Genomic DNA, 27514 nt, shown 5'->3' on the forward strand with positions numbered 1-27514 from the left:
GAAGGGACGAACCAAGAAAAAATGCAGAGTGTGTCACAGGAGGGGGATACGGAAGGATACCACCTATTAATGTGACACTTGCCCCAATCATCCGTGCCTCTGCATTAAAAACTGCTTCAGGGCGTATCACACTTCCATGCGGTACTAAATTTTCCCTTTTCATTTAAATTTTCCATAATTTGACCCCAATGTACCAAGTACAGATGAGCGAACTTACAATAAATTTGATTAGTCACAAACTTCTCGGCTCGGCAGTTGATGGCTTTTCCTGCATAAATTAGTTCAGCTTTCAGGTGCTCTGGTGGGCTGGAAAAGGTGGATACAGTCCTAGGAAAGAGTCTCCTAGGACTGTATCCACCTTTTCCAGCACACGGAAGCACCTGAAAGCTGAACTAATTTATGCAGGAAAAGTCATCAACTGCCGAGCCAAGAAGTTTGTGACGAATCGAATTTACTGTAAGTTCGCTCATCTCTAGAACCAAGTCCAGAGTACATTCCAAATTTTAACCCCATAAAACCACTAAATTGCCCAAAAAAAATGTCGGCAAAAAAATAATAATAAATAAATAAATAAATAAACTGATAAGACCTCTGGGGGTATTTAAAAAAAAAACGGGTCATGGGTCACTGAGTCACTATCATCGGGGACTTTTTATGCTGCCTCAAATGTGCAGCGCTCTCTCTCCACCTGAGCAGGGTGCGCATTTGAGGCAACAGGTTAGGGATGGCCACACACATCACATTCCCAGAATGATGATTCATAGCATAGGGTTTGGGGTGGGCATATTCTTTATCATTGTATGTCCCACTGTACCCCATTTTAGTAACTTACTCCATGTAATGCCCCTTGAGGGGGGGTCCCACTGCTCTGGCTCCACAGGCAGCAAATATGAGGTATGTCCTTATTCCAAAGAAATGTATTTACAAATTATTTTTTTTTTATGCTGTTCTGGCACTAAATGCGACATCCCCCCCCCCCCCATTTCAGCAAAATTTGCAAATGTGACTCCTTCTCTTCTGAGCATTGTAGTGCGCCTGCAGTGCACTTGACGTCCACACATGGGGTATTACTATACTCAGAAGAGATGGGGATACACATTTTGGGGGGCATTTTCTCCTATTACCCCTTCAAAAAATCTAAAATTTGGGGGGAAAACTGCATTTTAGTAAAAAAAAAAAAAAAAAAAAAAATTACACATCCAAAGTAGTCAAACACCTGTGGGGTGGTAAGGCTCAATGGACCCCTTGTTACGTTCCTTGAGGGGTGTAGTTTCCAAAATAGTATGCCATGTGTTTTTTTACTGTTCTGGCACCATAGGGGCTTCCTAAATGCGACATGACCCCCAAAAGACATTTCTGCAAAATGTGCTTTCCAAAAGCCAAATGTGACTTCTTCTCTTCTGAGCATTGTAGTGCGCCCGCAGTGCACTTGACGTACACACATGGGGCATCACCATACTCAGAAGACATGGGGTTACAAATTTTGAGGGGCATTTTCTCCTATTACCCCTTATAAAAATGAAAAATTTGGGGGAAAACCAGCATTTTAGTGAAAAATATATATTTTTTCATTTACACATCCAACTTTAACGAAAAGTCATCAAACACCTGTGGGGTGTTAAGGCTCACTGTACCCCTTGTTACGTTCCTTGAGGGGTTTAGTTTCCAAAATTGTATGCCATGTGGGGTTTTTTAACTGTTCTGGCACCATAGGGGCTTCCTAAATGCGACATGCCCTAGAAAAACCATTTCAGCAAAATGTGCTTTCCAAAAGCCATATGTGACTCCTTCTCTTCTGAGCATTGTAGTGCGCCCGCAGTGCACTTGACGTCCACATATGGGGTATTACCATACTCAGAAGAGATGGGGTTACAAATTTTGGGGGGCATTTTCTCCTATTACTCCTTGTAAAAATGTTAAATTTGGAGGAAAACTAGCATTTTAGTGAAAAAAAAAATATTAACACATCCAACTTTGACATAAAGTCGGGAAACACCTGTGGGGTGTGAAGGCTCACTGTACCCCTTGTTACGTTCCTTGAGGCCTGTAGTTTCCAAAATTGTATGACATATGTTTTTTTTTTGCTGTTCTGGCACCATAGGGGCTTCTTAAATGTGACATGCCCCCCAAAAACCATTTCAGAAAAACTCACTCTTCAAAATCCCATTGTTTCTCCTTCTCTTCTGAGCCCTCTACTGCGCCCGCCGAACACTTGACATACACATTTGAGGTATTTCCTTACTCGAGAGAAATTGGGTTACACATTTTAGGAAGTTTTCTCTACTTTTACCCCTTGTAAAAATTCAAAAACATGGTTTCCAAGAACATGTGAATGTAAAAAATGAAGATTTTGAATTTTCTCCTTCACTTTGCTGCTATTTCTGTGAAACACCTAAAGGGTTAACACACTTACTGAATGCCATTTTTGATGCTTTGAGGGGTGCAGTTTTTACAATTGGGTTATATGTAGGGTATTTCTAATATGAAGGCCCTTCAAATCCACTTCAAAACTGAACTGGTCCCTGAAAAATTCCGATTTTGAAAATTTTGTGAAAAATTGGAAACTTGCTGCTGAACTTTGAAGCCCTCTGATGTCTTCCAAAAGTAAAAACTTGTTGACTTTATGATGCAAACATAAAGTAGACATATTGTATATGTGGATCAATTTATAATTTATTTGGGATGTCTATTTTCCTTATATGCAGAGAGCTTCAAAGTAAAAAAAAATGCAAAATTTTCAATTTTTTCATCAAATTTTTGAATTTTTCACCAAGAAATGAAACAAGTATCGACAAATTTTTACCACTAACATAAAGTAGAATATGTCATGAAAAAACAATCTCTGAATCAGAATGAAAGGTAAAAGCATCCCAGAGTTATTAATGCTTGAAGTGACAGTGGTCAGATGTTCAAAAAAATAGCCGGGTCCTTAAGGTTTATTTGGGCTGGGTCCTTAAGGGGTTAATGCTCAATATTCCATACTCTACCTAATTGTATTTTCCCTTAGGGTTGGTTTGGTCAATACGAAAATGAAATGAATTGCTTAGTGCACAAGAAGCAGACACATTCAATTTAATGCAACAAAAACTTTATTAATTAAAAAAAATTTGGTGAGAGGTTTAAAGAAAGGGACAAAAATGGATACTCTTATTCATTAATCCTAACTCTAAAGAGATGAAATCTAAGAATCCTATTTACTGCAGGTTCAATATTCATTATGACCTGTGATATTGTCAAGGGCTATCATATGCAACAATAGACACTTCATATTCTGTAGTAAGCTTTAAACTGTAACCCCTACATCACCTTAATGCTTTCAAGGTGAAATTTGGAAGCATTGTTTTCTAAATTTAATTTTGCGCCAAAAATCATCATCATCAATCAGACATCTTATCCCAGAAGAAGATACAGCACCTGGAATACAGAAGTTAGTCTTTCAAATAAGTTAACATTACACTGTGAATGTATGAATATGCAGCTATATACTGCACAACATTATTTGTTGGTGAAAGTATTGGTAACACTAGAATATCATTTTGATTTTTAAGTTCACCTTACATAACCCATAGATAGTTTGTGTTCCAGAGGGGCAATGTAAAGTAAACTTTTGGTTTTCCTTAAGACTCTTTGGCAAAGTACAAAAGATCTTTGGAATGTGCAATTATGGTTACACCTAACCAGGAAAAAAACATGCAATTATGTAGTTCATTGGGCAGATGTTACCTAGTTATACCTACATTATAAAATCTCATACAGAACCATCATGAAAAGGATATTGAATTTCACTTGCCCATAATATGCAAAGCATTTTGAACGGAAAAAAAGTTGAGTTCCTTTGATACCTATTTGTACTTATTCATAAGTCATAAGCAAACATGATATATAAGATTACCTGTAAGTGTGGTAGGGGTGGCATAAGAATAAGTCCCACATGGGTAAGATATATCTCTTTGATTTCTCTATGGTAACATGTTGAGATTATTACTTAGTGAGTTGTAGGTTACAAATAGAGTGGACGCTCTGTGTATCCTAGCTGAGGCTAGGTCCATGAGGCAGTTAACTATCTAAGCACCTTACAGCAGCACAGGCACTTTACATGTTTTGGCCATAAATATGATTGCATAACAATACTGCACTTCCTATCCTCCGCACATAATGTTGGGTACCTTTTGCCTGTTTAATAAATTGATGTTATTTAGTGTATATTATGTATTTTCAATAAAATGTGTTATATTTTTTTATATATATATATATATATATATATATATATATATATATATATATATATCTTCTCGCAGTGTATTAAGTGAGGTATATTGTAGTTTGTTAGTAAGGAAACAAAACAAAAAAAAATAATAATAATTAAAAAAATAATAATTAAAAAAAAAAAAAAAATATATATATATATATATATATATATATATATATATATATATATAGCTCTATGGTAGTTGAAAATTTTATATAATGCTAAATATTTTTAAGTGAGAGAACTGGCTTTTTACTGCCAAAATTTGCATTGCAAAAGGAAGATGCTGTAAAAACTTTCCCAAATGTCTCTATAAGAAAGATACAAAAAACAAAAGAAGCCATCACTGATAATCAACAGCACACCCAACAATAATAATAATTAATTATTTTATTGGTACAAAACAATGAAAAAGACATACAATTGCACACAAGGGAAAGGGTTCAACGTAAACAAACACATTAAAAACATTAAAGTCCCTGGCTTACTAGAGCCAGTACACAACCTAGAAGAGGGGCCATGAACTCCCTCTCCTAAACAGACCCCCGTCCACAGTATTGCAATAAATCAATACATGCCAGTTCTAGACTTGTAAAGTGCCACTGTTCATATATGTAAACAATATTGGTTAAGATGGTATACCGCAAGCAGGCAGTAAAGAATATGGTATGGAATAAATGTAAATAATATCAAAGGCCCACTAGTGTTCACCATCAGAATAACAAAAAAGAAAAAGATCCTATACTAAACCATATGGAAGAAAGCATCCCAGACCGTAGTAAAGAGTGGACAAGGTAGAAGAGGACGGGGTCACCAAGAACCCCACGCGTTCCGTTGCCTAAAAATGGCAACTTCCTCAGGGGAGGTTGTGCCAAGGAAGAAATACCAGATATTTATATGCAAGGTAATTACTCATACATACCCCACCAGTGAACATAATACGGCCTCCATGTGCTGTGGCGTAACCAAACGCTATCCCCACTTCCGATCGGGTGGTAAGATTGCCTCCCTTCCGGATACTGTGCGACGCGTACCCCGTGAAACGCACGGTGGAACTCATTGCACGTAACGTGCATAAGTAAGGTGTGAAGGTGATGCGCTCAGGTGGGCTCTGGTATGTCCTTCATTTAAGGATATACTGGCGAATGTCTCAATTTTAACATCAGTGTTGAGGGATAGCCAATGTATTGTTTACATCTACCACAGTAGTGCACCTAAATTCCTGTATTGTATTATTCTAATTGTTACACATCCACACCATTTATCTGGTGTAGGATTCTATTGCAGCACTTGTAGTCTGCTGCAGGCATCCTTCATTGTATGCATTTTTATGCTGGGGATCGCCCCTAGCAACGAACTACAAGGGCAGGATCTGCTCCCCTAGTATAAATGCACAACCGCATTTGGGGTTGAGCACCTCCAGCCATTTGAGACCACATTTTTTGTTGTTGTTTAGTGCATATATAACCCATGAAAGTGGCACTAAGCACTTTATCTTAAATTATGTATGGGTTGTTGAGTCTAGAAAACAAGTTGTCATGCAATTTATTAGTAAATTCTACATTAATAGAGGAGTATGTAGACAGTTACCATCAACACTATTTATGCTCATCTCATAGAATGGAAACTCATTCACATCAGTCCCCACTATGGTGTTACAATCACATTTTCTATCTCACAAAAACACTTGGGCCAATATGATAGAAAGCCAAGGCACGGTCAGTATTTTTGGCATGTAAGAGTAAGATGAAATATTGAAGGTAATTCTGCCTAAGCATAGGTAAAAGATGCACATGTCACCCTAGATCAAAGACAAGAGTGCAAGGCAATGAACCAATTAATGTTAGTGCATTTTATTATCACTATAACATAGAGCATACTACATTTATTAATAAATGTAGTTAAAGGGGTACTCCCGTGGAAAGTTAAATAGATTTGTAAAATACTTCAATAAAAAAATCTTAATCCTTCCAATACATTTTATGGGCTGTATACTACAGAGGAAATGCTTTTCTTTTTGTATTTTTCTGATGTCACAACCACAGTGCTCTCTGCTGACCTCTGCTGTTCATTTTAGCAGCATATGTTTGCTATGGGGATTTTCTCCTGCTCTGGACAGTTCCAAAAATGGACAGCAGAGGTCAGTAGAGAGCACTGTGGTCATGACATCAGAGAAATCTAAAAAAAATAATTTCCTCTATAGCATTTCCTCTATAGTATACGGCCCCTAAAGAGTACTGGAAATATTAAGATTTTTTAATAGAAGTATTTTACAAATCTGTTTAACTTTCTGGCACCAGTTGATTTAAAAAAAAAAAAAAAGTTTTCCACCTGAGTACCCCTTTAACCAAACTCAGTCCTGGAATTAGATAAAACAATTTCCTTTATGAACTAAGTATTGACCTGCTTGATAAAAAAATAAAAAAAAGAAACAAGAAAATGCACAACAAAGCATAGAAAATACTCATCACTCTATGATATACAAGCAAATTGGTCTTTAAAAGCATAAGCCTCTATTCAAGTCAATAAATATGCTGGGGGATACATCAAACAGTTCAAGTGAAATAGGGCAATTTATTCAAATGAAAATCACATTATAGTATCTAATGTGCTCTAGAAAACATTTTGTCCAATTTCAAAAGGGAAAATGGATCCAACTCTTGACCTAAAATGCATGTGGAATTTGTAACTCAGGGTATTAACCCTGCCAATCTATTTAACAGGCATACGATTAAGTGATTAAAGCTTCCTTTAAATGACATGTGGAAAAAATTGAAATAAACATAATATGTCACTGACTAGTTACTCATGTATTGCACAGTATAGCCTTACAAAAATATTACAAGTGAACGAGACATTGAGTTGAGCGGAACAGCCAAAACAGCTTGTTTTGTTTGGACACTGCCCTTCATTAACTTGCTTAGCAATTCCAGCCATTATGTAATAACGTTTTTTATGGACTCCTAGTTCTTAAAATGTTGCATAAAGTAGGGGAAGAGAAACTATGACTTATGGCTTAATAAATCTTGCTGTGCTGTGCTGTGTTTACACTGTAACAATATACAAAATGTTTGTTTATAAACCTGCACCACATACTAAAACATTAGGGAATTATTTATTTCTAAAAAAAATATTCTAATGGAAAAAAAAAACAATTTTCTTTTTTGAAACTATACATAACATAAACATGTGCCTTCTTAATGGGTGGAGTTTAAGGCTATGTTCATACACAGTTTTTTTTAGCCTTATTGTCAGCAATATGTCAACCATTTTCTGTTCACATACAGTTTTTTTGGGATGATTTATTAAAATGAGGCTGAAAATATCTGGTCAAAGGTCTAAAATCCTTCATCATATATGTATAAATAGATAGAAAGATATAGCTTTTTAGGCTCTAAAAAGGCCTATAAATAAAAGAAGCAATGTGAGATGGGCAACTTCTCCACTTAGTCTTCACTAAGATTTTCATAAATCTCCCTGACAGTGAATACAGCATTAGCGTCTATTTAAAGGGTAGCTCCCACTATCCTCTTTTTTTTTTTCTGTCCCTGCCTATTGCCCATTTATCTCTAACCCCCTCCCTGCCTTTATTTATTTTTTTATTATCTTAAAAATGGCATTTTGTCTGCCTGGTAGTATGCTCACTACCAGGCAGACTTCCCCAGCAGGCACCACGTCACTGATGCCTGCTGGGGGCCGAATTCTGCCCTTAGTTCTCCTGACAGGGTGTCTCCAGCTGTTTCACCACTACAACTCCCAGCATGCCCTGACATCTATTTGCTGTCAGGGCATGCTGGGAGTTGTAGTGGTGAAACAACTGGAGGCACCCTGTGTTGGAAGACACCCAGCCCCCGACCAATATCGCCCCCCCCCCCCTCACCATGAGCTGGGGTCCATAGCAAGCAACAAGCGTGTGTCCGGCTTCCTGTCATGCCCGTACACTCTGGAAACTGTCTCTATGTTTCTGGAGGATTGAAAGTCCTCCAGAACCATAGAGAGAGTTACCAGAGTGTAGGAGCATGACAGGAAGCCGGGCACATGCTTGTTGCTCAGTGTGTGATGGGCCCTCCTGTAAATGGCGCCCCCCTCTCCGTATAACGCGCTCCCCCGGTAATGACAGGACACAGCTGCGAGGAGCAGTGAGGAGGCGGTGTATCCCCACTGGAGCCGCGGCTGTAAGGAGAGGTAAGAGCCACGTGCCTCCCTGCTGCAGGGAGAATATGCAGCAGGGAGGCGGCCAGTGTGTGAGTCCAGGGAGCCAATGCGCAGCCCTGGATTTCACTGTGCTCGCTCTCGCCTGTTTGATTGACAGGCGGGAGCGAGCACCGCAGTGACTGAATTTTGACTCATTTGCCAGGCTCAAATGAGACGAAATTCTGTAGTGACGTCACTGCCGAATGCATTCGGCCACTAGGAGGGCGATCCCTATTGGCCGAATTTAAAAGTGATTTTAAACTGGTTTAAAATCACTTTTTTTAATTAAACTATATTAGAGATATGGTGTAGTACTTAAGTACTACAACATATCAATTTTTTGATTTCATGACAGTGCCCATTTAATGGGAGCTAAAGAAAATTAGAAATTACATTTGGTACCCTATGATTCTACATACTATTGTTGATAAAGATAAGAGATTAATTGACTGAAAGAACTATACAAAAAAAATTATGCAGATGTCAAATCTCACATTTTTCAGGTCCATAACCTTTTTGTCTTGACATCTTTATATAACTATTTTAGAAAAAATAAAACAATTGTATCTATTATATACCAACTGAATAAAAGTTATAGCATATCATTTTTTTTTTAACAATAGTAAAATATTCTACTACTTTGGAGGAGATTATAAATTCATCATATATAGTTACAAATTAGGTGGAAACTGCATTTGACAATTTTAACAGTAAACAGTATGAACTTTGCATCTCAATGCAAATTATAACTAAATATATTATTGGTTTTGAACTGATGTAGTTTGATATGTGTCATCTTATTCCCACAACAATGATAACATTCATTCTTTCTGATTGAAAATCATCAGGTTTTATCATAAGGGATTAATTATGGTTTTACTAATGAGAACCAAAGATTTCATTGCTGTTATTATTGACCTTGACCTTTTACGTCTATGCTGATTGCTGCCACCTGCACCATCCTTTGGCGCGGTCTTCATTATGTCTTTGCATGTGACTGAATTTTGACTCATTTGCCAGGCTCAAATGAGACGAAATTCTGTAGTGACGTCACTGCCGAATGCATTCGGCCACTAGGAGGGCGATCCCTATTGGCCGAATTTAAAAGTGATTTTAAACTGGTTTAAAATCACTTTTTTTAATTAAACTATATTAGAGATATGGTGTAGTACTTAAGTACTACAACATATCAATTTTTTGATTTCATGACAGTGCCCATTTAATGGGAGCTAAAGAAAATGAGAAATTACATTTGGTACCCTATGATTCTACATACTATTGTTGATAAAGATAAGAGATTAATTGACTGAAAGAACTATACAAAAAAAATTATGCAGATGTCAAATCTCACATTTTTCAGGTCCATAACCTTTTTGTCTTGACATCTTTATATAACTATTTTAGAAAAAATAAAACAATTGTATCTATTATATACTAACTGAATAAAAGTTATAGCATATCATTTTTTTTTTAACAATAGTAAAATATTCTACTACTTTGGAGGAGATTATAAATTCATCATATATAGTTACAAATTAGGTGGAAACTGCATTTGACAATTTTAACAGTAAACAGTATGAACTTTGCATCTCAATGCAAATTATAACTAAATATATTATTGGTTTTGAACTGATGTAGTTTGATATGTGTCATCTTATTCCCACAACAATGATAACATTCATTCTTTCTGATTGAAAATCATCAGGTTTTATCATAAGGGATTAATTATGGTTTTACTAATGAGAACCAAAGATTTCATTGCTGTTATTATTGACCTTGACCTTTTACGTCTATGCTGATTGCTGCCACCTGCACCATCCTTTGGCGCGGTCTTCATTATGTCTTTGCATGTGACTGAATTTTGACTCATTTGCCAGGCTCAAATGAGACGAAATTCTGTAGTGACGTCACTGCCGAATGCATTCGGCCACTAGGAGGGCGATCCCTATTGGCCGAATTTAAAAGTGATTTTAAACTGGTTTAAAATCACTTTTTTTAATTAAACTATATTAGAGATATGGTGTAGTACTTAAGTACTACAACATATCAATTTTTTGATTTCATGACAGTGCCCATTTAATGGGAGCTAAAGAAAATGAGAAATTACATTTGGTACCCTATGATTCTACATACTATTGTTGATAAAGATAAGAGATTAATTGACTGAAAGAACTATACAAAAAAAATTATGCAGATGTCAAATCTCACATTTTTCAGGTCCATAACCTTTTTGTCTTGACATCTTTATATAACTATTTTAGAAAAAATAAAACAATTGTATCTATTATATACTAACTGAATAAAAGTTATAGCATATCATTTTTTTTTTAACAATAGTAAAATATTCTACTACTTTGGAGGAGATTATAAATTCATCATATATAGTTACAAATTAGGTGGAAACTGCATTTGACAATTTTAACAGTAAACAGTATGAACTTTGCATCTCAATGCAAATTATAACTAAATATATTATTGGTTTTGAACTGATGTAGTTTGATATGTGTCATCTTATTCCCACAACAATGATAACATTCATTCTTTCTGATTGAAAATCATCAGGTTTTATCATAAGGGATTAATTATGGTTTTACTAATGAGAACCAAAGATTTCATTGCTGTTATTATTGACCTTGACCTTTTACGTCTATGCTGATTGCTGCCACCTGCACCATCCTTTGGCGCGGTCTTCATTATGTCTTTGCATCATGAGTCTATTGAAGTGATGATGTTTGGTTTTGTTTTTTCCTGTTCAAACAGCGACTGTCTACTTTTTCTGGACTCTATTGACTGGCCATCTCTCGTGTTCCCAAGAGAATTTGGAATTCCTAGACATTCCCTGCAAAGAGACATGACACTCAATGTAGTTTAAGGGCAAGTTCACAGGAAAGGTTAAGCTCACTGTCATTCCATTGATGCAAAAGAAACTTAAACAAAAGAAACATGGAAGAAAAAACTGTATGTATAGCATGGAGCCATGGTTTAAAATTCTAGGCTAACCAACATTTCATGCTTTTATGTTCTTCAGAAATCCATGAACATATCACTATTTAAATTCTGTAACATGAAAACATGGCACTTCACTGTTCAGGATCTGTATGAATGTAGCACATAAAAAATGATGCCATATATAGAGATACACTAAAGAAATATTCCTGATAAACCAACACATATATAAGAAGCTAAATAAATATAATAAATGATCACATTTAATCACTGTATAAGGAGGAGCAATGATAATAATGGGAACAAAAGGATAAGATAGAAGAGCTAAGAATTCAAATTCTAGTACAGACATTGGTTAAAAAAAGATAGGCTGCCCTTTTATTTAATTTTTCTATTACATTTGTAGTTTCTTGTTTGTTTGTTTTTTGAGAGGGGAGTTAATGAATACATTAAATTATCTATGCAAAGTAAGTGTGGTATGTCTTTATATACCGTATTTATTTTTCTCTGTGAGAACGAGCACTGAATCCAATGGGACAATGGGAGGCAGAATAAAGCTTAATTTTGTAAAAAAAAAAAAATTCCCCCTATTCTGTTGATTCGAATCTTAGGAAAGAAAACCCCCAAGCATGGATGACAATTGAACACTGTAAATGGGATCTAAGACTTAGATCTTTTACCTACATATGTGTTATCTAAATATTATTTAAAGTATGCTCCTGTTCATGGTGATTGATACTTGGAAATTTACAGTAAACATGTAAATTGTAACTTAACTATTTCATTTTGTATTACAGAGCTCTGGGATTTAAACAGAACTTCAATCTTCCAGAGTCAACTTGGATCTCTCGACCTACGTACCATGTATTTGGACGAGTATCAAGAACGACTGTTTGTGGGAGGCAGAGATCATGTGTATTCACTTAGCCTGGAGAAAGTCAGTGAGAAATATAAAGAGGTAATGTATGAAACAAGATTAAGCCAGGGTTGTATTTGATTACAGTACAGTAAAATGTTCTGCCAAGTGCTTGGAATATGTAAAGTGGGCCTCTGGCTTACAATGCATTGAATATTTATAGTATGGAATTGTAGGATTTCCTTAATTAAATATTCTTAAAATTGCTTTGCAAGGCGGAGTGATCTTTTAACAGGCATCACAGCAACTTCAGTGAGTTGTCCTTTTAAAGCACAGAGGTTTTATGCCTTTTGCTAAATGAACTTCCAAATATTCTCTAATGCTCTGCATGCTTATTATAGGAACCCCCAACATGAAAAGGGAACTACTCCAAAAGAAACATCAAAGGCGAAACTTGTGAAATGATGCTCAGTCAGATGCAAAAAAAAAAATGTAAACAAAGAAATCATTACTTTTATGCATCTCATCTTCAGGCCCTAAACTAGGATTAAAGGAGAACTCCAGCCAAATGAACTTATCCCCTATCCACAGGATGGGGTATAAGTAACTGATCACAGGGGGAAGTCCAACCGCTGGGATCCCCGGTGATCTTCAGAACGGGACCACAACTCTTTCCGTGAGGAGCACGTGTCATCTATTAGATGGCACATGCTCCATTCATTTCTATGGGAGCTCCGATGATACCAAATAAATGAATCGTCTGCAGCACGCTCTCCTCACTGAGAGCCAGGTGCTGTTCTGGAGATTGTGGGGGTCCCATTGGTCAGACCCCTCGATCAGCTACTTATGCCCTATTCTATGGAAAGGGGATACATTCATTTTGGCTGGATACTCTGAATAGGAGCAGAGCAGTTGGCTCTATTAACTGTGTAGTAGTGAAGCTGAGTTACAGCAGCTTAGCTCCAGTTTAAGTAAATGGGATCTGAGCTGCAGTAACCAGGCCTGACCACTACACAGCTTCCAGTCACGTTTACTGTGTACTGCAAATCCTGGACAGCTAATCAATGGCAATACTGGATATTGGCACTCCACTGATCAGTGATTGATGGCCATCAATTGTATTAGCCTGGAAAAACAATTTAAGTAGTGAGGGCAGCTTTGTAACTTTATTGATGATGGTAAATGTTGTACTATAAGTTTTACTACACCTTTTAAATAAATAATGGCATTACTATACTACAGTGGATGAGTTTCTCAGAACTGATGAGTCATCTTTTATTCCCCTTGAATTAAACCGTAACAGTTTCCATGTCCAGTAAATTGTATCACAAGCACGTGCCACACAGCATAGCAATAGAAGTCAGCCATGACTGATATATTCAGGATTTTTGTATAGTTTTAAACATAATTGACAGATTTACTGTTTGTTGAAAAGAAGTTTGAACTTGTCATCCAGAATTACCTCAGTATAAGCATGAGTGCGCTACATAATAGATTTCTTTTGTGATAATCACCTTTCCTACCAAACATTGTTCTTGAGGTTTAAGTTGATGAAATGAGAAAAATATGTCTTTGCAACCTAATCTTAGAGGATCTATGGAGACTCAACCACCAGTGAATCATAGAGCAGCTATAAATCCTATTAAAATCCCTTTCATGACAGATGGGTATCACTATATTTATCAAATGTATTATAATAAATAATATTACAATGCACTATTTTCACTAGTTTATTAAACACTTGATAAATTGTACAGTTTCTTATTGTAACAGTCTTATTTTAGGGTGCGCATTAACATTGTTATACTAAATTGCGGTGAATCTGTGACATATTACTCAAATCTGCAGAAATTTGAAGTAAAGCGGTGAATTACAGTGGATTTGCAACTAGAACAGATAAAACCCAAGGTTTATGCATGTAGCTACCGTACATGGTTGCAGCTCTTTTTTATCAGTTATGTTGGGCTTTACAACCTAATTGAGTAATATATTTTATATGTCACCATTCACTATAGTTATGTTTTATGTAACTATACAAACCTAATCTAGGATTAATTTAGAATTGACATATAAGGACTATGACCAAAACAGTGAACATTTCAAAGTTGTTCTGTATGGTTCTTATTACTAAGGCTTATTTGCTTCAGTATATACTTGGCAGCAATATAATAATCCTGTTTTTCTCTCTGGTGGTGCCCATGATATAATAGAGATCATCTATCCACTTACTGTCTTCCTGGTGAACATGTGATGGGCTTATGTTTATATACAGTAGCCAGTCTAGAGAACTGCACTGGGAAGGAAGGGAGGCATGAGCAGACTGTCACGATGCCGGCTGGCAGGTGGTGGATCCTCTGTGCCAGAGAGGGATTGGCATGGACCGTGCTAGTGGACCGGTTCTAAGCCACTACTGGTTTTCACCAGAGCCCGCCGCAAAGCGGGATGGTCTTGCTGCGGCGGTAGTGACCAGGTCGTATCCACTAGCAACGGCTCACCTCTCTGGCTGCTGAAGATAGGCGCGGTACAAGGGAGTAGGCAAAAGCAAGGTCGGACGTAGCAGAAGGTCGGGGCAGGCAGCAAGGATCGTAGTCAGGGGCAACGGCAGAAGGTCAGGAATCACAGGCAAGGAACACACAAGGAACGCTTTCACTGGCACTAAGGCAACAAGATCCGGCGAGGGAGTGAAAGGGAAGTGAGGTGATATAGGGAAGTGCACAGGTGTAACCACTAATTGGAACCACTGCGCCAATCAGCGGCGCAGTGGCCCTTTAAATCGCAGAGACCCGGCGCGCGCGCGCCCTAGGGAGCGGGGCCGCGCGCGCCGGGACAGAACAGACGGAGAGCGAGTCAGGTAGGGGAGCCGGGGTGCGCATCGCGAGCGGGCGCTACCCGCATCGCAAATCGCACCCCGGCCGGAGGCAGTATCGCAGCGCCCCGGGTCCGTGGAACCGACCGGGGCGCTGCGGTGAGGAGAGTGTAGCGAGCGCTCCGGGGAGGAGCGGGGACCCGGAGCGCTCGGCGTAACAGTACCCCCCCCTTGGGTCTCCCCCTCTTCTTGGGGCCTGAGAACCTGAGGATCAGACTTTTGTCCAGGATATTGTCCTCAGGTTCCCAGGACCTCTCTTCTGGACCACAACCCTCCCAGTCCACTAAAAAAAAATTTTTTCCTCTGACCTTTTTGGCAGCTAAAATTTCTTTGACCGAGAAGATGTCCGAGGAGCCGGAAACAGGAGTGGGAGGAACAGATTTGGGAGAAAAACGGTTGAGGATGAGTGGTTTGAGAAGAGAGACGTGAAAGGCATTAGGGATACGAAGAGAGGGAGGAAGAAGAAGTTTATAAGAGACAGGATTAATTTGACACAAAATTTTGAAAGGACCAAGGTAGCGTGGTCCCAACTTGTAGCTAGGGACACGGAAGCGGACATATTTAGCGGAGAGCCATACCTTGTCTCCAGGGGAAAAAACGGGGGGAGCTCTTCTTTTCTTATCCGCGAACTTCTTCATGCGTGATGAAGCCTGTAAGAGAGAATTTTGGGTCTCTCTCCATATGATGGAAAGGTCACGAGAAATTTCATCCACAGCGGGCAGACCAGAGGGCAAGGGAGTAGGGAGGGGGGGAAGAGGGTGACGGCCGTACACCACGAAAAATGGGGATTTGGAGGAAGACTCAGAGACCCTGAAGTTATACGAGAATTCGGCCCATGGGAGGAGATCTGCCCAGTCATCCTGGCGGGAGGAAACAAAATGTCGCAAATAATCACCCAAGATCTGGTTAATCCTTTCTACTTGTCCATTGGACTGGGGATGATATGCGGAAGAAAAATTTAATTTAATCTTGAGTTGTTTACAGAGAGCCCTCCAGAATTTAGACACGAATTGGACGCCTCTATCCGAGACAATCTGCGTAGGCAACCCGTGAAGACGAAAAATGTGTACAAAAAATTGTTTAGCCAACTGAGGCGCAGAAGGGAGACCAGGAAGAGGGATGAAATGTGCCATTTTGGAGAATCGATCAACGACCACCCAAATAACAGTGTTGCCACGGGAAGGGGGTAAATCAGTAATAAAATCCATACCAATCAGAGACCAAGGCTGTTCGGGGACAGGCAGAGGATGAAGAAAACCTGCTGGCTTCTGGCGAGGAGTCTTATCCCGGGCACAGATAGTGCAGGCTCGCACAAAGTCCACAACATCCGTCTCCAGAGTCGGCCACCAATAGAAGCGGGAGATGAGTTGCACAGATTTCTTGATACCCGCATGACCTGCGAGAAGGGAGGAGTGACCCCATTTGAGGATTCCGAGGCGTTGGCGAGGAGAAACAAAGGTCTTTCCTGGAGGAGTCTGCCTGATGGAGGCAGGAGAAGTGGAGATCAGGCAGTCAGGTGGAATGATGTGTTGCGGAGAGAGTTCAACTTCTGAGGCATCCGAGGAACGAGAGAGAGCATCGGCCCTAATGTTCTTATCGGCAGGACGAAAGTGAATCTCAAAATTAAATCGGGCAAAGAACAGAGACCACCGGGCCTGGCGAGGATTCAGCCGTTGGGCAGACTGGAGGTAGGAGAGGTTCTTGTGGTCGGTGTAGATAATAACAGGAGAACTTGATCCCTCCAGCAGATGCCTCCATTCCTCAAGTGCTAATTTAATGGCTAGAAGCTCTCGATCCCCGATGGAGTAGTTCCTCTCCGCTGGAGAGAAGGTCCTAGAGAAAAAACCACAAGTGACAGCATGCCCGGAAGAATTTTTTTGTAGAAGAACAGCTCCAGCTCCCACTGAGGAGGCATCAACCTCCAATAGGAAGGGTTTGGAAGGGTCAGGTCTGGAGAGGACGGGAGCCGAAGAAAAGGCAGACTTGAGTCGTTTAAAGGCGTCTTCTGCTTGAGGAGGCCAGGACTTGGGATCAGCATTTTTTTTGGTTAAAGCCACGATAGGAGCCACAATGGTAGAGAAATGTGGAATAAATTGCCTGTAATAATTGGCGAACCCCAAAAAGCGTTGGATAGCACGGAGTCCGTAGGGGCGTGGCCAATCTAAGACGGCAGAGAGTTTGTCTGGATCCATCTGTAGTCCCTGGCCAGAGACCAAATATCCTAGAAAAGGAAGAGATTGGCATTCAAACAGACATTTCTCAATTTTGGCATAAAGTTGGTTGTCACGAAGTCTCTGAAGAACCATACGGACATGCTGGCGGTGTTCTTCTAGATTGGCAGAAAAAATTAGGATATCGTCCAGATATACAACAACACAGGAGTATAACAGATCACGAAAAATTTCATTGACAAAGTCTTGGAAGACGGCAGGGGCGTTGCACAGTCCAAAGGGCATGACCAGATACTCAAAGTGTCCATCTCTGGTGTTAAATGCCGTTTTCCACTCGTCCCCCTCTCTGATGCGGATGAGGTTATAGGCGCCTCTTAAGTCCAATTTAGTGAAGATGTGGGCACCTTGGAGGCGATCAAAGAGTTCAGAGATGAGGGGTAAGGGGTAGCGGTTCTTAACCGTGATTTTATTAAGACCGCGGTAGTCAATGCAAGGACGTAGGGAGCCATCTTTTTTGGACACAAAGAAAAATCCGGCTCCGGCAGGAGAGGAGGATTTACGGATAAAGCCCTTTTTTAGATTCTCCTGGACGTATTCGGACATGGCAAGAGTCTCTGGGGCAGAGAGAGGATAAATTCTGCCCCGGGGTGGAGTAGTGCCCGGGAGGAGGTCGATAGGGCAATCATAAGGCCTGTGAGGAGGTAGAGTCTCAGCTTGTTTTTTGCAGAAAACATCCGCGAAGTCCATATAGGCCTTAGGGAGACCGGTTACTGGAGGAACCACAGAGTTACGGCAAGGGTTACTGGGAACCGGTTTTAGACAGTTCTTGGAACAAGAGGACCCCCAACTCTTGATCTCCCCAGTGGACCAATCCAGGGTAGGGGAATGAAGTTGAAGCCAGGGAAGTCCAAGGAGAATTTCCGAGGTGCAATTGGGGAGGACCAAAAGTTCAATCCTCTCATGATGAGATCCGATGCTCATAAGAAGGGGCTCCGTGCGGAAACGTATGGTACAGTCCAATCTTTCATTATTCACACAATTGATGTAGAGGGGTCTGGCGAGACTGGTCACCGGGATGTTGAACCTTTTGACGAGAGAGGCCAAAATAAAATTTCCTGCAGATCCAGAGTCCAAGAAGGCCACTGTAGAGAAGGAGAAGGCAGAGGCAGACATCCGCACAGGCACAGTAAGACGTGGAGAAGAAGAGTAGACATCAAGGACTGTCTCACCTTTGTGCGGAGTCAGCGTACGTCTTTCCAGGCGGGGAGGACGGATAGGACAATCTCTCAGGAAGTGTTCGGTACTAGCACAGTACAGGCAGAGGTTCTCCATACGGCGTCGTGTCCTCTCTTGAGGTGTCAGGCGAGACCGGTCGACCTGCATAGCCTCCACGGCGGGAGGCACAGGAACAGATTGCAGGGGACCAGAGGAGAGAGGAGCCGAGGAGGAGAAACGCCTCGTGCGAACAGAGTCCATATCTTGGCGGAGTTCCTGACGCCTTTCGGAAAAACGCATGTCAATGCGAGTGGCTAAGTGAATAAGTTCATGTAGATTAGCAGGAATTTCTCGTGCGGCCAGAACATCTTTAATGTTGCTGGATAGGCCTTTTTTGAAGGTCGCGCAGAGGGCCTCATTATTCCAGGACAATTCTGAAGCAAGAGTACGGAATTGTACGGCATACTCGCCAACGGAAGAATTACCCTGGACCAGGTTCAACAGGGCAGTCTCAGCAGAAGAGGCTCGGGCAGGTTCCTCAAAGACACTTTGGATTTCCGAGAAGAAGGAGTGTACAGAGGCAGTGACGGGGTCATTGCGGTCCCAGAGCGGTGTGGCCCATGACAGGGCTTTTCCGGACAGAAGGCTGACTACGAAAGCCACCTTAGACCTTTCAGTGGGAAACAGGTCCGACATCATCTCCAGATGCAGGGAACATTGGGAAAGAAAGCCACGGCAAAACTTAGAGTCCCCATCAAATTTATCCGGTAAGGATAAGCGTATCCCAGGAGCGGCCACTCGCTGCGGAGGAGGTGCAGGAGCTGGCGGAGGAGATGATTGCTGAAGCTGTGGTAGTAACTGTTGTAGCATAACGGTCAGTTGAGACAGCTGTTGGCCTTGTTGCGCTATCTGTTGTGACTGCTGGGCGACCACCGTGGTGAGGTCAGCGACAACTGGCAGAGGAACTTCAGCGGGATCCATGGCCGGATCTACTGTCACGATGCCGGCTGGCAGGTGGTGGATCCTCTGTGCCAGAGAGGGATTGGCATGGACCGTGCTAGTGGACCGGTTCTAAGCCACTACTGGTTTTCACCAGAGCCCGCCGCAAAGCGGGATGGTCTTGCTGCGGCGGTAGTGACCAGGTCGTATCCACTAGCAACGGCTCACCTCTCTGGCTGCTGAAGATAGGCGCGGTACAAGGGAGTAGGCAAAAGCAAGGTCGGACGTAGCAGAAGGTCGGGGCAGGCAGCAAGGATCGTAGTCAGGGGCAACGGCAGAAGGTCAGGAATCACAGGCAAGGAACACACAAGGAACGCTTTCACTGGCACTAAGGCAACAAGATCCGGCGAGGGAGTGAAAGGGAAGTGAGGTGATATAGGGAAGTGCACAGGTGTAACCACTAATTGGAACCACTGCGCCAATCAGCGGCGCAGTGGCCCTTTAAATCGCAGAGACCCGGCGCGCGCGCGCCCTAGGGAGCGGGGCCGCGCGCGCCGGGACAGAACAGACGGAGAGCGAGTCAGGTAGGGGAGCCGGGGTGCGCATCGCGAGCGGGCGCTACCCGCATCGCGAATCGCACCCCGGCCGGAGGCAGTATCGCAGCGCCCCGGGTCCGTGGAACCGACCGGGGCGCTGCGGTGAGGAGAGTGTAGCGAGCGCTCCGGGGAGGAGCGGGGACCCGGAGCGCTCGGCGTAACACAGACTAAACCAATCATACCAGGAGTTGTATTTAAGGGGATCTGTCAGCTGCAATTCATGCTCCAAGCTACCTACACTGTTAGATAGCAGTTAGGATCCACCTGGAACCTTTTATATATCTGTCTGTGAGTCCATAAAATATAAAAAAGCTTTTATTTTCTGGTGCCAAATATCAAAGAAATATTCTTTATTCTGGTTCCTGTGCTGTACATATAAATTGTGCACAGGTGTTAAGATTTAGAAACAGGGCTTGGCTTCCAGCTGACTGTCAAGAAAACAGGGACAGGGTGGGAGGGGGAAGAAGAAGGCATTCCCACTACAGGGGCTTGAAAAGGCTCTTGGAACCAGAGAATAAAAACAATTTTCTAATACAGATATATGAAAGGTACAATCTGTCTCATTGCCCTAACAGCTGTCTAATAGTGTCAGCAGTTTGGACCTTTGTTGCAGCTGTCAGGGAAACTTTGGTTTATGGTTACATATATTTTAAAGCCCATTACAGTAAAATTTAAAACAAATAATAAACTGGTAATTCAATTTAATAAACTGGTAAAGTAATTTCTTGGGTTTTCAGTAAAATGTAGTTTCAGCTAAACTATAAAACTGTATATAATAATCTTTATTAGGCCTTGTTCATATTTGTGTTAGGATTTACATAGCTCTGCTCCATTGAAGGACCAGAGCAATGAAAATACTGATGGTGCTGGATCACATATGTATCAGACACCAATGTCACCTAATGGACAATATTAGCTTAAAATCGGTCAGTTGGGTATCATTAATGTCTCTGCCATTTAACCAGTCAAAATAAGACTGCATGCTTTGCTATTTTGTCTAGCATTTGTGATAGCATTTGACATGGAGGCTTCTGCAGATGTGAACACAGCTTGTACTTTTTTAAAGATTTCCTCTATTTGAGAATAGGAATAAAATGACTGTATATTAGAAGAAAACACAGCAGCCAAGAAATAGTAACTGTACATTCCATCTCTACCCTATGTCAGCCAAAACAGTAGCCTAAAGAATCAGAAGCCATGGCAAATTTAGTTGTTCCACAGTGAGCCTCTTAGCTTAATGTAGTGCTCTAAGGATACAAGGATCAGTACTAATGACTGCAGAACTTTATTGCAAATTTTGTATAATTTTTTTTGTTTGCTTATACAGTATAGCACAGAGCATATTATTAGAGAATAATGTCAAGGGTTCTTGAATATACCTTGCACTTTTCTGTTTTAGTTGATGTGGTAGGCATGGGGTTTCAGCTATATTTATTTTGATTTCCTAACTGAAATGATTTCCTAATGCTACCTTCATTTTCCATGAATTCTCTGGCTTTGAAGTGAGAAGGGGGAGAGTCTCATCACTGCATTTCCCTTAATAAGAGCACCTGGTGATCTTATCACCTGGCTAAAATCCATCAGCTAGCAGTTTAAACTGTCAAAGATTCATAAGAGGATTAAGGTCACTCCACATTATGTGCAGTTTTATTGCAAAAGTGCTTTAACCTTTAATTGCAATTGAGGTCTTTTATGAACATTTTAAGTCTTCAGGCAATGATCACATGCAGCTTTTATACCACATTTATACAGTTTCTTAGCTGTAATTTTCTAAAATAACAGTAAAAATTAAATAATTTGGGAAAAACACAGCAAAAATGCAGAAGAAACCCAGGAAATGTTAATGTATAAACCTAGCCTCATGGAAGGTACAAGCAGTATACAGATCTGGGTGGGGAGTGGAGGGGTCTGTGAGTAGCCAACAGGGATCTGAAAGGTGATGATAGAGTACGTGAATAAAATCCTATAAAAGTCAGGACTTCACTGTGGGCGTTTCTCCTCCTGAAATGATGTGTAAGCAGCACCCCGCAGTAGAATAAAATCTGGTATTTTATTTATGCAACAAATGTTTTGAGTCTGTACGGGACTCTTCATCAGGCATAGTGATAATGGTTAAAACAGACCCGGGAGTGAACTACAACCGGATCACAAGGTCAACAAACATTGAACAAAGTACACATAAGATTAAGATGGATGACTGTAAAAACTAGATTAGGTGCAGAAGTTAGTTGAATCCATAAAAACATTATAGTATGAAATGACAAATGGTAGAAAATTACTGAAATAGCGCAGATTAGAATATTATGCAGCGCTGGTACGCAAATCCGTGGTGCCCGCTATTAGCAGCTGGATCTTTATGAATGGCTGTCAGAACGAGGCAGCACTTTTGTAGCGAGTCTGGAGCTGATCATAATAGTCTGTGCGGCTCCGGGATTTGAGATAGAGGTTGGGATCCATGAACTGAAAGTTGCGGTAAGAATTAGAGATACAGTATGTCCATATTGGTGCAATATAACATATGTAGCGACATTGTATGATATTATATATGTAGTGGCATTGTATGTATGAGAGAGATGGAGCCAGACCAGGCATGGAGAGGCCAGGTATAATTCATATAGATGCAGTCATAATTATATAACAGCGAGGCTGGGCATGGTCTGCTATCACGTTTGCCAGGCATGGTTTGGAAGCTGTTCGCAGAAGGTAACATGAGGTGAAGGTGTCACAATAATACCACCAGCTGCTTTAGGCCGGTAATTGTACTGTTTTTATATTTTTCTGTATTATGCATTCCTTATGCTGTCAGGATCGCGTATCAAGGTTTTCCCTTTGTGGAAAATGTGTATAACAATCCTGGATTAAAGTACATAGGGTTAAGCATTCATTATAAGCACACAGTCTGTTAAGGAGGTACAAAAAAAAAAGAAAAGAAAAAAAGAATATATAGCAAAAGAAGAATGCAGCAGCACACTGCCAGCACAAAGATATAGATGAAACATGAATATGCAGTTAAAACATGGAGAGTTATACAGCTATGGTGTAATAGATGCAAATGTGAAACTATGAAATAGTGAGGCACTTAGCTCGCAAATTTGTCTCCGCCGGCGGTCAAATAGCTTGGACCGTCCCACCGCGATAAGGTGGCCTCATTGGGACGGACCATACACTGTGAATATGCCTCTGTGTGAACAGTTCAGTAAGCATGGCAGGGTCTGGAACATCCAAGCCACCTTATATACACACCTGATAGAGGTGGGTGGGGTGCAAGGCCAACATGGAGGTAGCCACACCCCCGTATGTGCAATACAGGCAAAGAATAAGTCAGCCAGCACTTTAAATGATACCAAACTATTATAAGAACCTGGCCTACAGGTGCACGCTACTAGGCTAGATATACAGCAAAAGAAGAATGCTTGCAGCACACTGCCAGCACAAAGATATAGATGAAACATGAATATGCAGTTAAAACATTACAGCTATGGTGTAATAGATGCAAATGTGAAACTATGAAATAGTGAGGCACTTAGCTCGCAAATTCGTCTCCGCCAGCGGTCAAATAGCTTGGACAGTCCCATTGCGATAAGGTAGCCTCATTTTAACTGCATATTCATGTTTCATCTATATCTTTGTGCTGGCAGTGTGCTGCTGCATTCTTCTTTTGCTGTATATCTAGCCTAGTAGCGTGCACCTGTAGGCCAGTTCCATATAATAGTTTGGTATCAACTAAAGTGCTGGCTGACTTATTCTTTGTCTATATATATATATATATATATATATATATATATATATATATATATATATTTGATAATATGCTTTATGGGGATATGACACAGTAAAAGTGTTAAGAAATTTGTGGGTCAGGAATAATATATATATATATATATATATATATATATATATATATATATATATATATATATATCCACACACACGGATGCGTGTGGAACATTTCCAGAGAAAATTGTGGTATATAAGAATAGGGAGTTTATGTTATACGATATATTATATGATAGATATATAGCACCATGGAGTGATGAAGTATGGAAGCATAAAGTTGCTTCTTATATTTTGCCTATGTTTATTAAGGCGGTTCCGCAAGGGCTGGATGGTACGTCCGACATACTGTAAGCCACAGACACAGTCTAGTAGCTAGATGACAAAAGAAGATTGACAGGTGAGTCTGAACTTTACATTGAATTACTCTCTATTGAAGCAGAATTCAATGGTATAATTTTATATTTATTTGCAGCATAGACATCGTTTGTGGTTGCATTTAAATGATCCTGGTGGCATGGTGGAACTAGTCACCGAAACCTTACGTTGTTTTATGACGCTAGGAGCAAGTATTTTTGAGTGTCGACGCTCATCTGAATGTGACCTGAGGTATCTTGGGTAACTTGCTGTTGAGTAGGTTATCATTTTTTAGGATGTGCCAGTGGCTGCTCAAAATTTTGATTTCTGTGGCTGAGTTACAGTAAGCGCTGACAAAATTTAGTTTTTGCCTCTCATTGATGTTCGTAGTCTCACTTTTTATTTTGTCTGGCCTTTAGACATTCGGGTTGGGTTTTGTCTTTTACTTTTTTATAGGCAGGCATCCTTAATGATGGATTCTGGGTAACTTTTTTCTTTGTAACGGTTTGATAGGATCTTGGCCTGTTGTTTAAAGGTATCATCGTTTGTGCAGTTTTTTCATACCCTTTTATACTGTCCGTAGGGCATATTCCTAAGCCACTGTTTGTGGTGGGCACTGTGGTAATCAAGATAGCTATTCCCCTCTACCTGCTTGAAATGTGTAGATGTCATAAAATTATCTTTATTGTGTGAAATGCTTAGATCCAGGAAATGTACTTGATCTTCGCTCATCTCCAAGGTAAATGTAATGCCCCAGTGGTTGCTATTTATCTTTTCAAGGAATCCCTTGATGGTCTCTTTGGGTTCTTTCCATAAGAAAAAAAGGTCATCAATGTAGTGACAAAAGAGTTTAATATAAGGTGATAATTTGGGGTTGTTGGTGATGTTTCTTTTTCAAAGGCTCCCATAAAAAGGTTAGCATAAGAAGAAGCCACTTTGGACCCCATTATGTCCGGCTCCATTTAGCAGACCATGCCCGGCCTCGCTGTTTTATAATTATGACTGCAACTATATGAATTATACCCGGCCTCTCCATGCCTGGTCTGGCCCCATCTCTCTCATACATACAATGCCACTACATAAATAATATCATGCAATGCTGCTACATATGTTATATCTAGAGATAAGTGAACTTACAGTAAATTTGATTCGTCGCGAACTTCTCGGCTCGGCAGTTGATGACTTTTCCTGCATAAATTAGTTCAGCTTTCAGGTGCTCCGGTGGGCTGTAAAGGTGGATACAGTCCTAGGAGACTCTTTCCAAGGAATGTATCCACCTTTTCCAGCCCACCGGAGCACCTGAAGGCTGAACTAATTTACGCAGGATAAGTCATCAACTGCCGAGCCGAGAAGTTTGTGACGAATCGAATTTACTGTAAGTTCGCTCATCTCTAGTTATATCGCACCAATATGGACATATGTCAAATTCTTACCGCAACTTTCAGCTCATGGATCACAACCTGTATCTCTAATCCTGGAGCCGCACGGACTACTATGATCAGCTCCAGTCTCGCTACAAAAGTGCTGTCAGTGCTTTTACACAAATAGGGTTGCGCTTCTACTACGACCCATTGTTTGTTTTTTCTGCCTCGTTCTGACAGCCATCCAAAAAGATCCAGCTGCTAATAGCGGGCACCATGGACTCGCGCACCAGCGATGCATAATATTCTAATCTGCGCTATTTCAGTAATTTTCTACATTTGTCATCTCATACTACAACGTTTTTATGGATTCAACTAACTTCTGCACCTAATCTAGTTTTTACAGGTATCCATATTAATCTTTTGTCTACTTTGTTCAATGTATGTTGACCTTATGATCCGGTTGTAGTTCACTACTAGGTCTTTTTAAACTTTGTGTGTTAACCATTATCACTATGCCTGACGAAGAGTCCCGTATGGACTAAAAACATATGATGCATTAATAAAATACTTTTAGATTTTCTTCTACTACGGGGTGCTGCTTCGGGAGGTGAATTGCCAACAGTGAAGTCCTGACTTTTATGGGATTTTATCCATGTATTCTATCTGCACTTTTTCCGGCTGACCTGGAGTCACCTGGACAGGACACCGTCGCTTGCTGACCTCCACATCTACTGCGATTCTACATGCCAGCTGAGGTGTTGTGCCCTGAGCACAACACTCTTTGGTAAGCCTTTATTTTTTCCGTTCAGATTGCTGCCATTTTAAACCGCCTGCACAAGGAGTGCACCTTTGTTTTTTCTTTTAATTTATTCTGAAAGGTGATGATGTCATCCTGCAGGTCCCAGGAAGTCTGTTGACACAGGACAGACCACTTCCTTTACACATTAAATACTGTGATTTCTCTCTGGATCAGGCTGCTGATCACATGTCCCAGTTACAGTAATAAAAAACATAGATTCAGCTCTGATGGAATAAAACAGATGACATTGTAGGTCAGTGTGCATGATATGGGCAAATAAAAACAAAAACACCTGGATGGCTCTTTAAAGAATGCTGTATATATGCAGCATACATTCATTGGCAAAAATGCACCCAGATAAAAATGTTGAATTGCCGCAAAAACTTAGCATGAATATACTACATGGAAATGTTTTTGCTTTTCACAATAAATGTATTCTCTTACTCTTATATTGTAAGAACTTACATATATCATCATTACATTCACACATACAGTGGTGTTGTGCTTTGCAGCAGCCATTGCTGCCATGGCGCCGTGTCTGTGGGGCAGCACAGCACATAGCCTGGGGCTAGGGTAAGCAATATTGGGGCTACTCTGCCATTGGGTTGTTCCCCCTATGGGCACTGACATTGCTGTGGTGGTTGCCGTCTAGCACAGCATCATTTAATGCTAGAGCTGTTAGAGACCCGCTGCACACAGGTGACTGTGACATGGTTAGTGGGCTTACCCTTTATGATCACAATGCACACTAACAACTTATTAGTTTTGTTAAATTTATGCTCAGGATCACTGTGCAAGTTGTAGATGTGTGACCATGTCTGTTTTTTTCTCTACTGAATTTACATTTACACATACAGTGCCTTGCATAAGTATTCACCCCCCTTGGATATTTTGCCATTTTGCTACTGTTACACAGTGGAATTTTGAAATACTTTTTACTCAATACAACGCACATAGTACTTTAAAAGTGAAACATACCTTTTATTGTGACAAACAATAATGAGAAAAAAAAGTTGACATCTGTTGGATGCATAAGTCCCCCCCAAAATCTTTACTTGGTAGAACCACCATTCACTGCAATTGCAGCTGCAAGTCTATCGGGGTATGTCTCTAACAGCTTTGCATACTTAGAGATGTGCAAATGTTTCTGAACCACCTGCGAACAGCAATTTTCAATTCTTGCTGTAG

At 40.5% G+C, this 27514-nt stretch overlaps 1 protein-coding gene across 2 annotated transcripts in view; it reads left to right on the plus strand.

Moving 5' to 3' along the window:
• The window catches only part of SEMA3E (semaphorin 3E), a 206022-nt gene that overhangs the window by 86865 nt on the left and 91643 nt on the right, over positions 1–27514 (plus strand). For both annotated transcript variants that reach the window (XM_056573405.1, XM_056573404.1), the window contains exon 2: positions 12187–12347. In XM_056573405.1, the coding sequence (XP_056429380.1) occupies positions 12187–12347 (161 nt within the window). The remainder of the gene's footprint in view (positions 1–12186; positions 12348–27514) is intronic.

This window comes from Hyla sarda, chromosome 4, assembly GCF_029499605.1.
Source record: "Hyla sarda isolate aHylSar1 chromosome 4, aHylSar1.hap1, whole genome shotgun sequence".
NCBI classification, from domain to species: Eukaryota; Metazoa; Chordata; class Amphibia; order Anura; family Hylidae; genus Hyla; species Hyla sarda.